General features: G+C 38.2%; 3 protein-coding genes across 4 annotated transcripts in view; 2 read left to right on the top strand and 1 right to left on the bottom strand.

Annotated features, from left to right (window-relative positions):
• Positions 1–2,048, top strand: part of arhgef16 (Rho guanine nucleotide exchange factor (GEF) 16) — a 24,995-nt gene extending 22,947 nt beyond the window's left edge. Inside the window, exons 12-15 of the mRNA XM_077224576.1 lie at positions 293–442; positions 773–840; positions 977–1,078; positions 1,683–2,048. Of these exons, the coding sequence (XP_077080691.1) occupies positions 293–442; positions 773–840; positions 977–1,078; positions 1,683–1,822 (460 nt within the window). The 3' untranslated portion in view covers positions 1,823–2,048. The remainder of the gene's footprint in view (positions 1–292; positions 443–772; positions 841–976; positions 1,079–1,682) is intronic.
• The window catches only part of espn (espin), a 189,863-nt gene that overhangs the window by 143,402 nt on the left and 31,650 nt on the right, over positions 1–14,811 (top strand). The window lies entirely within an intron of this gene.
• ybx1 (Y box binding protein 1) lies at positions 1,969–14,811 on the bottom strand. 2 transcript variants are annotated; one of them, XM_077224591.1, is made up of 8 exons: positions 14,407–14,811; positions 12,083–12,146; positions 11,844–11,877; positions 11,663–11,752; positions 9,116–9,439; positions 8,942–9,027; positions 3,078–3,345; positions 1,969–2,290 (listed from the first exon to the last, which is right to left on the bottom strand). In XM_077224591.1, exons 1-7 carry the CDS (start codon positions 14,510–14,512, stop codon positions 3,108–3,110), a joined length of 942 nt encoding a protein of 313 aa, XP_077080706.1. In that variant the 5' UTR covers positions 14,513–14,811; the 3' UTR covers positions 1,969–2,290; positions 3,078–3,107. The 2 variants fall into 2 exon arrangements, with proteins under 2 accessions (XP_077080706.1, XP_077080705.1); XM_077224590.1 differs by having other exon boundaries at positions 3,078–3,348; positions 14,407–14,718.

The raw sequence follows: 14,811 nt of genomic DNA, 5'->3' as shown, positions 1-14,811 counted from the left end.
CTGCTCTTATGACCTTTTTGGATCCTCAAAGTTTTGGTTACCTGCAGTTTTAAATGGAGGGACAGAAACCTCTCAGGTTTCATTTAAAAAATATCTGAATTTGTGTTTCGAAGATTAACCAAGGTTTTATGGGTTTTGACCGACATTAGGGTGAGTAGATTTTGACAGAATTTTTACTTTTGGGTGAACAACCCCTTCAAGGTTTATTTGCGTTGTCATTATGTCCGAGCTGTGATATTATGGGCTGTTAGGTGGTGCTGGTATGTAAGTAACACTCCTTTTTTTTATTAAGTGAGGAGAGTTCTGTTGTGTTGGACTATGCCACTGTGGAGAATGTGGAGGTGGAAGAGGAAATCACAGACTCCAAATTCATTCTGAAGCTGATAATGAGTCCCAACAGCGAAGGCCGTTGTGAACAGATGGTATTTGTTGCAGAAAGCAAGTAAGTTTTCAATAGCTGTTTCCATCCACCTGTTTTTTTGCGACTTTTGGGTTAAAGTTATGAATATGTTGATAATCTAGACTAGAAATGTGTGCATCAAATATAACTCAAGCCTTATAGGGTTAAGCTTAACAAGAAACTAATGTATCACTTAGTGAATGTGTGTGTAAGGCTATATGATTGTTTAAAAAGAAAAAAAAACATTAACCTTTTTCACCAGAATTACTGTAATCTAAATATTAGACCATAATATTTTGTTTTTGCCCCATTTACTTGTATTGTAAGTGTCAGATTGATTCTAATAGGTTATTCCTCTGAAATGTTTTGTAGGCTGGACAGAGCTCGATGGGTCACAGGACTCAGTGATGTCAAACAAAGCAACAACATTACTTATGATGGTGAGTCTGATCATTGAATGTAATTTGTCATTTAAAAGCCTTGTAACTTGTTTTTGTGCACATTAATTCAGTTTGGAAACTACTTTTTGGTTAAGCTAGTCTTGTTAACTGACACATTTTGTTTGGGGATTCCAAGATTTGCCTCAATATGAAGCTACAAAAGCCTATATGCCAAAAGCACCAGATGACCTGAGCCTGCAGCAGGCAGAAGTGGTCATCGTTTTACAGGAAGTAGACGGTAAGCATGGTGGCTTTCTGTCACTTCAATCATACGGCAGACAGACCCATTAAACCCTACTCCTCATAACCCCTTTTTTTGGCTGCATCTGAAATCGCATACTCTCAAGTAGGCACTTATTTTGAAGTAAGTACTTTACGACCGCAAAAAAGTACATTCTATAAAGCATGTATTCTTGACATACTACATTTGCCATGTTATCATGTGACATACCAGCATCAGTTACATTACTTCACTGCCATTCACAAATCCTCTCCTGTGGCCTCATGGGATAGTAAAGTGTCAATAAATGCACACTTCATAATCTCACCGGAAGTAGGTCGTCCTGGTACATTTTTTCTACTCATAAAAGAGTACCGTTAATTTGGACATTCTTTTGTCACAAAATTTATTTCGCTTACTAATATAGTATGCATGCAATTTCAGATGCAGCCGTTGTATCAGAATAACAAGTATGAGTTGACAACTCTGCCTGTACTCAGAACTGTGCACATCCTCTGACTCAGTGTTAAATGCTTTTTCTTATTTTTAAGTTACTTTGGATGGGAGTTTGTGTGTACATAAAGAACAATTAAGTGAATGAGTGTGATTGGCTGTGTTGTAGGTTGGTGTCATGGAGAGCGGATGAGAGATGGCGAGAGGGGTTGGTTTCCTGCCAGCTGTGCCACTCAGATCACGAACCGCACTGCGATGGAGAACAACATACAGCGTATGGCACGACTACGCAAGGAGACCGACGTCTGAGCGGAATATCTAACTACACCATGGAGCATGCTCTACTTCGGACACCTAAACATTAGGATCTCTGTAAATTGAGTGTCGGAAGTGTTTGTAATGTGAAAGAACACTGTCAGAATGAACTGTTAGTTAAACACCACTCACACTAGAAGAACTGTTTCTGGTTTTATTTCAGCTTGCCTTTGTTAAAATTCATGTTTGGATACATAAAAAGTTATTTAAAAATGTCAAACTGACCAGATATCAAATTACTTTTAAAAACCATTTGGTGTAAAAACTTAAGACCGATTTAGAAAAACATCTGCCGTTTCCCCAAAACTTTTAGCTGTCACATAAAAAGAATGGAAAAGAAAACAGGTCTGCATAGAGTCTGCAGGCAATCGGTGGTAATCTGGTCGAAATGCATTTTTGCAAGCTTAGACGATCATATCCGTTTCTTATTGCTCAGATCTTGGATGTTTCTTCTTGACAAAACTGCAAAAGGCAAACACACACACACACACACAAAGAGATTAGCATGCTTGTGCTGCTGGTTGATCAATTTTAGAAGTTGCTATGAGCACAAGAGTGTTTGCCAGGACAGGGCAGACAGTCTGCTAAATCAAATCCACTGCATTATCTAGCCTTCCATCAATGAAAAGTGCAAACTGAAGCTGAAACACCATCCATTATGTGCAGACACCCCCCACCCATCCTATCCCACATATAATTGATGCTAATGAATCATGTGAATCTGATCAAATGGAAATCTCATGAAAACATCCTATTCACTTAAAATGAACATACATAAATTGAAGGCTATTTTTAAGAACAGGCTATTTTACAAATGACATTTTCCTGACAATTAAGCACTTCTATAAAATTATACATTTTTTAATCCACATCAAAACCCAGAAAAACATTACAATATGTAAAAAAATAAAAAAATCAGGGTGAAAATGTGCTCAATTGTCATGAAAATAATGGCAATGCAAGAGAAATCTTAATGCTCAAACAAATAGGCTTTATTTTCTTGTAAAAATTCTGCATTTAGTTTTTTTTATTAGTTAAATGTGGTCTAGACATGTTCCATGTTATTTACCAAAAGAAAGAAAAAAAAAGCATCCCAAAGAAAAGAGAGAGAAAAAAAAAAAACTACTACAGAATGGAACAAAGATTAGTTGACCCTAAGAAAGAGCTCTACAGTCAAAAAGCACAACACACTTGATAAACAAGTGTTAATTTGCATGCAGTAACTTCTCATCTGAAGCGGTTAACCCACCCGGCCGGATGGTCTAGATGTTCGAGCCGGTTAATCTGCTCCGCCCTGCTCGGCTTCGGGAGCGGCTGATTTTTCGGCTGATGCATCGGCTGCCTTGCTGTCCTTGCCGTCCTGAGGCTTGGTTGTCTGGGGCCGTCTGCGGCGGTAGTTGAAGTTGCGACGGTAGCGGCGCTGACGGGGCTCCTGGCTCTGCCCACTCTCGCTCTGGTTCTCCTTATCCTCCTCCCCTTCCCGGGGTTCCCGCACTGGCCGGGGACGTGGGGGACCCCTGCTAAAAAAATATTTATTTTTGGTTATGCTGGGAACTTGGTGTACATGAGGAACTAATGCACATTCAATTACACATGAAGCTTGAAAGACCCAACAAACCTAAAGGTTCAAATAAGAGAAATGGCCACAAAAGATGCAGGAGAGAATCAATCAAGGTGAAGTTCTCAAATATTAGCCATTAAAAGGGACCAGGGGCCAGTTGCATAAACATAGCCATTATGTTAATAACTATTATGACAAACTAGCAGTTAGTTACGGGTAATCAGTCTTTTCGGTATCAAATTAGATCAATCTATGTTTTTATGTATCTGACTTTGAAAAGGTTATGATCTGTCTTTAAAGGGATAATACACCAAAAAATAAATACTTTGGCTAATAACTCACCCTAATGTTGTTCCAAACCTGCAAGACTTGTTTTTATAGCATGTTTTTTTAAGCATGTTTGCTTGATGTGCAAGAAAACAATAAGGTTCGGTCAAGCCTCTGCTTGCTTCCGTTTCTGTTTTGTTCTTCAGAAAGATGAACAAAAGTCTTACAGTTTTGAAATGACATGAGGGTGAGTAATTAAAGAACCCATCCCTTTAAAGAAACAGTATACATAGATTGCTAAGAGTATCTACTTAGCATATGTAGTCAAGCATGACAAATTTCTGGGACATTTGCATACTCGACTAACTAGATGCCTTCACATGCTATTGGAAATTTCCACTTCTTAAGTTGTGATTACGAGCTTGTCTCATTCCAGTGCTTGGGAATAGTGGAGGACACCAGGTTTATTCTTGCCCATTCCTTGAGGAAATCTTATTAAGCCAAAATGTACTGGACATAGTAATTTTAATAAAAATGCAGCATCCCATTCGTTGACAATCATATTAACATCCACAGTACAATCTGACTAACTTGCTAACAATTCTAGAAATTAAGGTCAAAAATTAATTTTTCAGTTTATAAAAGATACGATATTCTTCAAATAGTTAGTCATATCCAAGTTTGCACTACTTAAAGAAGATAGTGATGTAGCTGTTGTGGAAAAAAGAATACCCGTCACAGCAGTAATTCTCCCCTGCACCGTTTAACCCCTTAAGTGTCACCTCCCCTTTTTATAATGGACATTAAAATGCACTATACAAACTTAAATGGTTGTAATTCAAGAATGCTTTGGAATATAGACCTAAGTTTGGTCTTGTTTTAAAGAAAACAATCAGCAGATTATTACTTAAGTGAAAACTCTTCAAAAAATTAAAGTATGAAAAAGTTATGGAAATTTAAATTTACAGTAAATCAAATATACTTTATTAATATTTTTTTTTATATAAAATAAATATTTTACAAAATATTTTTTACTATAAAATTACTATAAAATAAAAGCTATATATCTAACCAAGTTGTGTTCCAAATTTGAAGTTGATATCACAAAAATTGAAGTTCTCATGAGATTTTCTTTAGGCGTAGTACCAAAAATAGCCACCGGGTGCCATTGCATTCCATTGAATTTAATTGTATGCATTCTGCCATAACAAATTAATAAATTTCTATCCAAATATCACTTTTGTCACTAAAAATGGAACCTTGAGACTCAGACCTTTCTGACAATATGTGTTTTGTCAAGATTAGAAAAGGTTTTGATAAAAAATTATGAAAGATGATGCCCAAAAGGGGAGGGGCCTAATTCAAAAATACCGTTTCTATGGTAACGCAACGTCCAATTTCAAAACGGGTTTCACAGGATGAATTCTGAGTTCGTAAGCTTTCAAATGATACCTAATTTATGATAACTACTAAAATATGTGATGTAATAATAATGAAAATTAATATATATATATATATAATATATATTACACTTTTTAGAGTTTTTAGAGGCTTTTTACTTTACTTTTTAAAAAATTTTTTATCTTTTTTTATTGACAAATACTAGATTATGTTTTATAATGAACTTTTAGCATTAAAAACCAAAGTTTCAATTATTAAAAGTGTGTGCGTCAACTTTTTGTGACCAAGGTCAGAAACTCCTGTTATGACGTCGATTTTTTGAGGCGCACTCCTGTCATAAATTCATATATTACTGTTCCTACATAATTTGTAATAAAAATACAGCGCTAAAATATCTATTTAGGAGTGTTAGACCTTTCCAACGATATATAGTTTGTCATGATTAAATTATGATTTAATAGTAATATATTGAAGTAAAGTTAGGCGTCCCGTATACGGGACGGTGACAGTTAAGGGGTTAAAGTTTATGGGCTACCCTACTCAAACTTTCAGTTGCAAATACAACTTGAGGGCGTTCAGGAAACTCATGTGAAGCCAGCATTCATTTCCACTAGGGTTTGCAGCTGAATTTCAGGTAAAAATAAATAAATGCAACCACAAAGGCACGTTTTCAGCATTATTATACAGTATATCAACAACATAGAAAACAAACAAGTGTAATTACATAAAATGCTATTCATGTCAAAAACATTTGAATATGCATAATGCCATGCAGACGTGAGTGAAGAATAAACCTTTTAAATTAATTCTTTAAAACCGACAGTTTGGACATTAACAGAACTATACCAAACTTGCCAACTACATTTTTGCTACTGAGGTTTAAATTTAGACTTTTGCCACTAATACTTCAATTGTGACTCAAAAAACTTGCAAAACTAGTCAAACTAGTCACAGTATTCAGGACAGGTTTCCTCAAATCCAGCCCAGCAGAGTTTAGTTTAAACCCAGATCAAACACCCATCTATAGTTTTCCGGTAACTCTGAAGACTTTGCTCAGGTGTTTTTGAATAGAGTTGGATGTAAATCATGAGGGTACCCCCAGGATCCTCCAACTTAAATTCAAGGCTTTTTAAGACCTTTTTAATAACATTTCAAATTAAATTCAATGCCAACTTTGTACCCATTCCGAAAGGCGTATGAGGGGAAAATGTCAAATCTGTATACATTTTAAACCCTAGAAAATAATTATGTACAAGTAGGCTACTTGAATTAAATAAAATATTTTACTTAAATTATCAGTCAATTTTAATACATATACACAACAGCGTTGTAGCGCGCACGTGTGTAGGCCAGTGTTAATTTTGGCAGCCATTTTTGATTTAGTCTTCACCTTCACATGAAAATGCTTATTGGTCTTAGGTGGTAACTTGCTATCTTTATGAGTGAGTCTTTGAGTCATTCATTCATTGAATCTCACGATTCGTTCAAAGCCACTTATTTCCTTGCAAAATGGAGCAATAAGCCCGACAACGCTGTTTTAAATGTAGTACATCACTTAATGTTACATTGTTAAATGTTAATGTTTTTTTTAAAGTTGTATAAAATCAATGTCACATTAAAAAATCGTGTGGATATTCGGGGAACATTGCATTCTTGCTCTTATAATATGATCAATATTAAAAACACTGCTGGATATCAGCCTTCATTTTGATCGCAGATTTAGGCTGCGCTCACATATAGCGCCTAAAAACGAGTAGAAAACGCTAGGCGCGCCGTGTTCTCCTTTTCCCAAAGCGCTATACGGCGGTTGCGCTCCGGAGGCGTCTGTCGTTGCTTAGCAACCATCAGCTGCGCTCTCCGTTACAGCAAGGAAAACGCTAGCGGCTTTCTGGAAAGTTGAGATGTTTTTATCTCGATGCGGCGCGAACGCGCTTGAAAAAATTTGAAATAACGAACTTGAGCGCGCAAATGATACGCGATATGTGCCCTGAAGTTGTTTATACTCGACGCGTCCGCAGGAGCGTGAAGGTGCGTGCGGCAAAAATGACGTCATTGCGTTGTGGCCGGTCGCAAGACCCCATTTCGCCTGGGGGTGTGCACGGCACTTTTTGTAACATCGCGCGCGGCGCCGCATCCGAACGAAGATGAACGACTTTGAGCCGAATCTGGCCGAACTGGTACGTCTGTACCAGCATGTGTATGATCCTTACACACTACTTTTCAAAATGCATTCTGGGATACATTGAGTGGACTATATAGGGTATAATAATCATCACTATACATTCGGACAGCACTACAAAATGGCGAGCTCACTATATAGTCCACTATATAGTGAGTAGTGGGAGATTTCGGCATTTGCATTGATGGGTGACCATAAAAGCCTCTCATTTTGTGAATAGGAACATTGCATTAAGCACCCAGTTTGCACTTGTCTAAAGTAACTGCTTACATTTACAAAATAAGCCTACAATAGCAGAAGTAAGACCTGCTGATGAAATTAAGGTTTAAACACTCTTCAATAAGGCTTCAGTTGTTTAACTAGTTTACATGCAGTGAAAGTACAATAAACCTACTGCATTTATTACTCTTTTTATGAATCAGAAATTAATAAACTACTAATAAACTAACCAACGGCAAACTAATTCTTCACTGCTGATTCCTGGTGGTTTAGAGGAGAATTACTCTGAGTCGCCCCCTGTCGTTTCACAGAATAGCACAATGGCGAGCACGTCAAGTATAAACGCCTCGTCCGTTTGGAGAGGTGCGCGCGCAGTCAGCGAAGACTCGCGCTCGTGCGGACACGTCGAGTATAAACAAGGCTTTAGTCGCACAAACAGCGCAAGCGGCTCGTGACAGAACACCGACCGCATGAATGACACTTTAATTTAAGTAGAAAATCTCAAATGAAGATTTCTGAACTCCAGCTTGTCTGTGTTTTCAGATCATCCGCGCTTCTTCAGCAGTGTAGAGAGAGCGCGCGCATGGTTGCAAAAACTATTGAAAAGAACGGTTAGAAAATGTTCTTTTTACATTAACGCTCTGATTTGGGGTTTAAATTAATGAATTCTGGCATTTGTGGCCACAGCGGATTAAACCGACACTTTCCCATCTCAGACGACAAACTAGGCTACCATCTTTTTTGGTACCTCACTTGCCTAGTAACCATAGTAACGAGTGCGCAGGCTATCAGTTTTTCTGCTATGATGTGGAGTGCGAGGTGCACTCAACGCGGCATGAATTTTGAATTAGCCTACATTAGTAATAGTTAATTTTGCTACGGTATGAACTTAATCCTAGGAAAGGCAAAATAATATTTAAGACCTTTGTAACGAAATCCAAGACTTTGTATACCCAATTCAAGGCTTTTAAGGCCTTAATTTGAGATTATCAAATTTAAGACTTTTTCAATGCTTTTAAGACCCGCGGGTACCCTGATTATGCAGGGCAGTGGCCCTCCAGGGGGGATTTGGGAGGGGTTCGTCCCTATTGTGACGTATATAAACAGTGAATGAAACTGCTTCTCAATCAAATAAAAAAAATTTAGAGTGGGACTTGTCCATGAGGAATTGATTGATTCATTGTGGTGTTATTGGTCAATCTCCTGTGGTGTTATTGGTCAATCTCCTGTGAGTGACAGGTTGTCCAGAGAAGTCATCATTTTGATTAAAGATTATGAGGGATTATATATAAAGATTAACTCGCAATTGCGAGTTATAAAGTCACAATTCTACCGTCCCCCACCCGCCCCTCACAATGGTGAGTCTTGCAATAAATTTCTTAGAATTGCAAGATATAAACTTGCAATTGCTAGTTTATTTTTTAAAATTCTCACAATTGCTACAACCTCACGTCTGCAAACACAACATGCAAATCTGGGTCTGAACCTTGGTCTGAAGCCTCTGTAGTAGTTCTGCCTCATTGGTTTGTTGCCTGGATCTGGACCACCTTGGCTCTCTTCAACTTCCCCACCCTAGAAGCCAAGAACAGTCAAACTCTTAGGCAAAGAGCTTGCAACAATATTGATTTCACAATATTATAACTTTTCTTTGTCAGCCTACCTCTGTCATGTCCCCTCTCTGGGGTGTGTTGGAATAGGGAGGACGTCTGCCATAACGTCTCCGCACAAAGTATGGTGGGTAGCGCCGTCTGCCGGGGTAGGTGGGTCTACGCTGCTGTTGCTCCATCTCACCCTCAGGGGGATTTTCTTCCCCTTCTCTCTTCTCCCGTACCTCTCCCTCCCCGTCACTCTGATAGTTCTCCTGGTAGTCACGAGGGGGGCCCCTCCTGCGTGGATACCGCCTGTATCGGTTCCTGTCAGCCGCATACTTGCTACCCTGCACAGGGACGCCACCAGGGCCGGTCACATTGGCTGCCTCGGCACCCTGATAAATGAAGACAAAATGTATATCAAATGTCTGCTAATTCAATAGACTCACATTTAGTTTAGATAATGGCCACAGAATGGAGGAATTTCCTGTAAGTCACTCTGAAAGGTCTGCTCTACTATAGTCTGGGCAGAAATGTGATATTTAATCAATATCTCCTTCATATAGTTTAAAGTAGAGAATTAAACTAATATATATTCTGGATCCACTACAAATTCTTTTAGCACATTGGAGGAAGTAACCCTAATGTCTTAACTATACATTCAGTCAAAATTGCTAACAATTTGTTATTTTAGACAAAATCAAACTATTAAATGAATGGATGTATTGGAATTAAGTGAACAAGCAAATGTTGTAATTTAAAGGGATAGTTCACCCAAAAAAGAAAATTCTGTCAGTAATCACTCACCCTCATGTTGTTCCAACCCCGTAAGACCTTCGTTCATCTTCGGAACACAAAGTAAGATATTTTTAATGAAATCTGAGAGCTGGATCACTCCTCCATAGGCTTCTAAGGGATTGAAATTTACCAGCCCCGAAAAGTTATTAAAGACATCGTTAAAATAGTCCAAGTGACTACAGTGGCTCATTCTTAAATTTATCAAGTGACGAGAATACTTTTTGTTTGCAAAAACAAACAAAATTAACGACTTTATTCATTTCCTTCTCTGTGGGCCTCGAGTCAGTTCACTAGTATAATAGCGTAAACTTCTGTTGTTGTACGTCACACGCATCACACACATGACCAGCGTCGGCCAATAGTGAGCCTACGTGTGACGTACCAATACGCAATCATATACGTTAACTGACTAGAGGCCCACAGAGAAGGAAATGAATAGTTGAAATAAAGTCGTTAATTTTGTTTTTGCAAACAAAAAGTATTCCCATCACTTGAGATTGAGCCACTGTAGTCACTTGGACTATTTTAACGATATCTCATTACTTTTCGGGGATAGCACGTTTCAATCCCTGAAGAAGCCTATGGAGGAGTGATCCAGCTCTCAGATTTCATCAAAAATATCTTAATTTGTGTTCCGAAGATGAACCAAGGTCTTAAGGGGTTGGAACAACATGAGGGTGAGTAATTACTGTTACTATTATTTTTGGGTGAACTATCCCTTTAAAAACAGTCACTTTTTTCAAAAGCTGCCAATCTAGTCTCTCCACATTCTTTCAACCAGCTTAAGTTCACATGTATTGAAATTAATATTCTAAAGAAATTCAATTTCTGTATCCAAAACAAATTAAAGGCTTTAGATCAAATGCATTAAAGATATCCAAAGAAACTCTTGAATGATAGTGTGTATATATATATATATATATATATATATATATATATATATATATATATATATATATATAAAAAGATATTCTGCACCATTAATTACTCACCCCAGTGTTGTATCAAACCTGTAAGACTTCAATTCGTCTCGAAACCCAAATGAAGATCTAGGATGATATTTGAGATTTTTGTCCCTCCACTGACTCAGTCCACGCAACTCCCACAAAACGTTCATAAAGAGATCATAAAACCAATCCATATGTATAGAGCGGTTAAGTCCAAATTTTCTGAATAGACTCCTCACTTTATACACTCAACAGATTTAATTTAGGCTTTTATTCAGATTGATCAGCGAACATTACCAGAAGCTTAACCGTACCAGCTTGACACGCGAGAACCTCAATGGTTCTTGTGGAAACTCAAACATGCTCCGTTACACCCAAGCTAATTGGTTCTAGCACGTCAACTTCCATTTACCACAACTGATGTGTAAGTTGATGAATGTTTATATGTAATAAAAGCCTAACTTCAATCTATTCATCATTTAAAGTGATCGTGTCTCTTCAGAAAATTTTTGACTAAATTACTCAATTCATATGGATTTGTTTTACGATCGCTGTATGAACCTTTTGAAGCATCAATGTGGAAGTTGTGTGGACTGTCAGTGGAGGGACAGAAATCACTCAGAATTCATCAAAAAGATCATAATTTGTGTTCCAAAGATGAACGAAGTCTTACAAAATTTGGAACGACATGAGGTTGTGTAATTAAGACAGAATTTTTCTTTTTGGGTGAAGTATCCCTTTAACGAATTTCATGAAAACATTATTTGTTAGTATTTTAAACGGAATTGATTCAATTCCCAAACTTAATGTTATGCCAGAAACTATAAAGTTGATTATTTCGGTGAAACTAAATCAAAGAAAACTCAAGCTCACCTTCTCCCCTTCTACGACGTCAAACTCCACAGTCTCTCCATCCCCAACGCTACGAAGATATTTCCTTGGATTGTTCTTCTTAATGGCAGTCTAGATACAAAGCAAAAGCAATCAGAAAACACATCGTCCCCCAAAACCAAGTTGGGATGTCGATATGGTGACAAACAGAGCAAATAATTACCTGGTGCACAAAGACATCTTCCTTTGTGTCATTCCTTTGAAAGTTCAGAGTGAAATTTTAATAATTGAGGACAGAAGGAGTATAAACAAGCATGCAGAGTCGAAGAGCAAATTTTGAATAAATAATAGCATGCAAGTCAGGTCTAGCTTTATAAGCACATAAAGGCTGTAATAGGATTGTGGATGTTCCCCGACCCACATATTATATCGGAGAGTCTTTAGAGGCTGAATGTTATTTACCTGTTGATGAAACCGTAGCCGTTCCTTACATTGAACCATTTAACTGTCCCCAGGACTTTTGTTGCTACAAAGAGAAAAGAAAACCACACACAGATTGTTTAGATAGATCCAACACGTATCAAGCAACAGTATTTTCAAGAATCAAATTACAACTGTTGACCGAAAAAAAGATGCATTAAACTAGCAAAGCAATTGAAAAGCTACTCTCTGCGAGTGGAGTTCATTTTGTGTCCTATTTATAACCGCCAACTGTGGTGCTTTTAATAGACTGATGCAAACGCAGCTGCTCTTATCAGAAGAACCTCCATCACCATGAAAGGCACGGACCCTCAGAGTTCACATTATTAACATCTTATTTAAGTTATGATGACTGACATGCCAATTACAGAATTAAGAATATTAAGCATCAGGCAAGAGTTTAAAGAAACATAGACATTACAAATGGTTTAAAACAGGGGTTTACAATACGGGGTCGGGGCATCCCCGGGGGACCGCAAGGAATAAATAAACATCTTACAGTACTATATTAAGTAGCAGGAAATGCAATGCAACAATAGAATCATAATAGAAGGTAGTTTCAAAATATATTTTACACATTTATAATATAGATTTTTCACAGTATAAATTTATAAATTAAAATAAATATCAGCCTTTAACTTTGTGGATGGAAGTCCTTTGCACAAGGATATTCATATCTGGGTGCCTGAGGCATTTAAAAGATGGAAATCTCCATTTAAGTTTTTTTTTTTGGCAGAGGCCAAAAATGTTGCATGAGACTAGTAAAAGGTTTGTGAGATTCCCACTAGCTCTAGAGTTCTTCTTTTTTTTAAATTGCATAAAGAAAAAAATCTTTGTTTTGACCTTGTTGGTTTTGCTTCACATTTTCCTGACATCAATCCAAATATCCATTACCATAAAAAGTCAACTTTATTACAGTAATAACAATCACCACTGAATTTGATAGTAATTACAAAGAACTCATGTAAAAATAAAAAAGTGCCTAATTTTCATGAAACGGTTACTTACAATACAACTTTTTTTTTTAAATTGGATTTAAAACTCATGTCTTTGGGTGAAAGAGGACCAGGTGTTGGATTCAATTTACACTGCAGTAACGGTATATTAATAAGCACATTCATTTGCCCAATATGTTGTTGAAGTAGGAAGTGATGATGTTGAGATGCTAACTGCTGTTAGCACATTAGCCTCAGCCATGTGGCCGGATTGAAGCCAAAGTCCTGATCCTTCATCCTCACTACAGGACACGATAGGCACTACGAGACGACACATCTATACGTTTAGTTCTAGTTTTGACAAGTGATTATCGTTTCAAGTTAAACGTCTTTGAGTTTGTATCGGCAGATCAGACAAAAGAAGTGTCCATCATCCAAACACCATGGCGGACATTTTATATCTGGAGTGGCGAGACTGATATAGATAATCATTATCCATAGTACTAACGCTGCCGTTTTGTAATCTATACAATAAATCACATGTGGGGTGATGGGATCTTCCGGGGACGGCGTTGATGGTGTTAATAGAGATGAGGACACGTATGCACGACGCGTCAAACGCACCACACGCACGAACAAAGGGAAAGAGCGAGCGCTTAACTTGGCTTACATTCGCTCACCCAAGAATCCAACCCAAAAATTAATCCATTAGGTTTAAAATCCGACGCGGTTCGCACTGACTTCGACAATTGGACTCGTATAACGTTGTGCGTTTAATACGAATAGCTCAAAATTATCAGGTTCATCATGTCACACTCAAGGCCAAGCTCAAGTGTCTGATACATGGACAGCCTTTATTAGTAAACAAATACGTATATTTACAATAAAATAATCGTATTGAGGACTCTGATGTAGTAAATAATACTGACAGTGGCTCTATCACGATAGTAGTTCCATAAAGCGAGAACCGCGATGTGACTCGCTCAATTTAGTAGGCCGCGGGCTCGAGCACGCGTCATGGCGGTTATCAATTCACACGCGGATGTGTTGGAACGCGGCGCGCGAGCAAACATTTAAACTTACTGAGACCGTTTAACGTCTAAAGTTTAACCTATTAAATCCTAATATGTATGAAATAGACTGAGCCTGACAACTCCATGACAAAAACTCTAGGCAGGTAATAGGCACGGGTATACAGCAATACTGTTTGTGACTGAATAACGACACCACACAGCCGCGGTGAGGCCACAAGCTTTCCCTAACTGAAAAATCCGTTAACGTAAAAGTGTATCAAAACTTGAAACGTCGACGCCTAAAAGAAATTATCATTTTGAAGGAACGAAGACCGTAGGCCAAGGGGCTAAAGCTTACCGATGACCTTCTTATCCCCCGCGGTAGCTGCGGCTGCCGGGCTGGACGGGCTCTCCACGTCGGCGGCAGGCTGCGGCGGCTGCTGTGTTTCGGCCTCGCTGCTCATGTTGTTTTCTTGTTGTTAAAGCCGGCGGTGGCTCTCTAGTGTGTTTTTTCCCGGTGCTAGATGGTAACCTGGGCCGGCGGTGGTGGGGGCTGCTGCCTTCGGGCTCTCCGCTTTCCTTTCTCCGCTCCCGTTGCCGATCGAACTGGACGGACTGAGTAAAGAAGCCGGACGATATTCTGTCACATCTCTCCACCCATTCCTCAATCCAATTGGTCGGTTAACTTGTGATTTGTCAACGTCAATTATGTCACTGATGCGTATTGGATACAATAACTGTCAATCAAATAGAAATAACATTA

The sequence above is a fragment of the Siphateles boraxobius genome, unplaced genomic scaffold (assembly GCF_051911475.1).
Source record: "Siphateles boraxobius isolate OS27281-9 unplaced genomic scaffold, OSU_SipBor_1 9, whole genome shotgun sequence".
Classification (NCBI taxonomy): Eukaryota; Metazoa; Chordata; class Actinopteri; order Cypriniformes; family Leuciscidae; genus Siphateles; species Siphateles boraxobius.
This window is presented reverse-complemented; position numbering and strand designations above follow the sequence as displayed.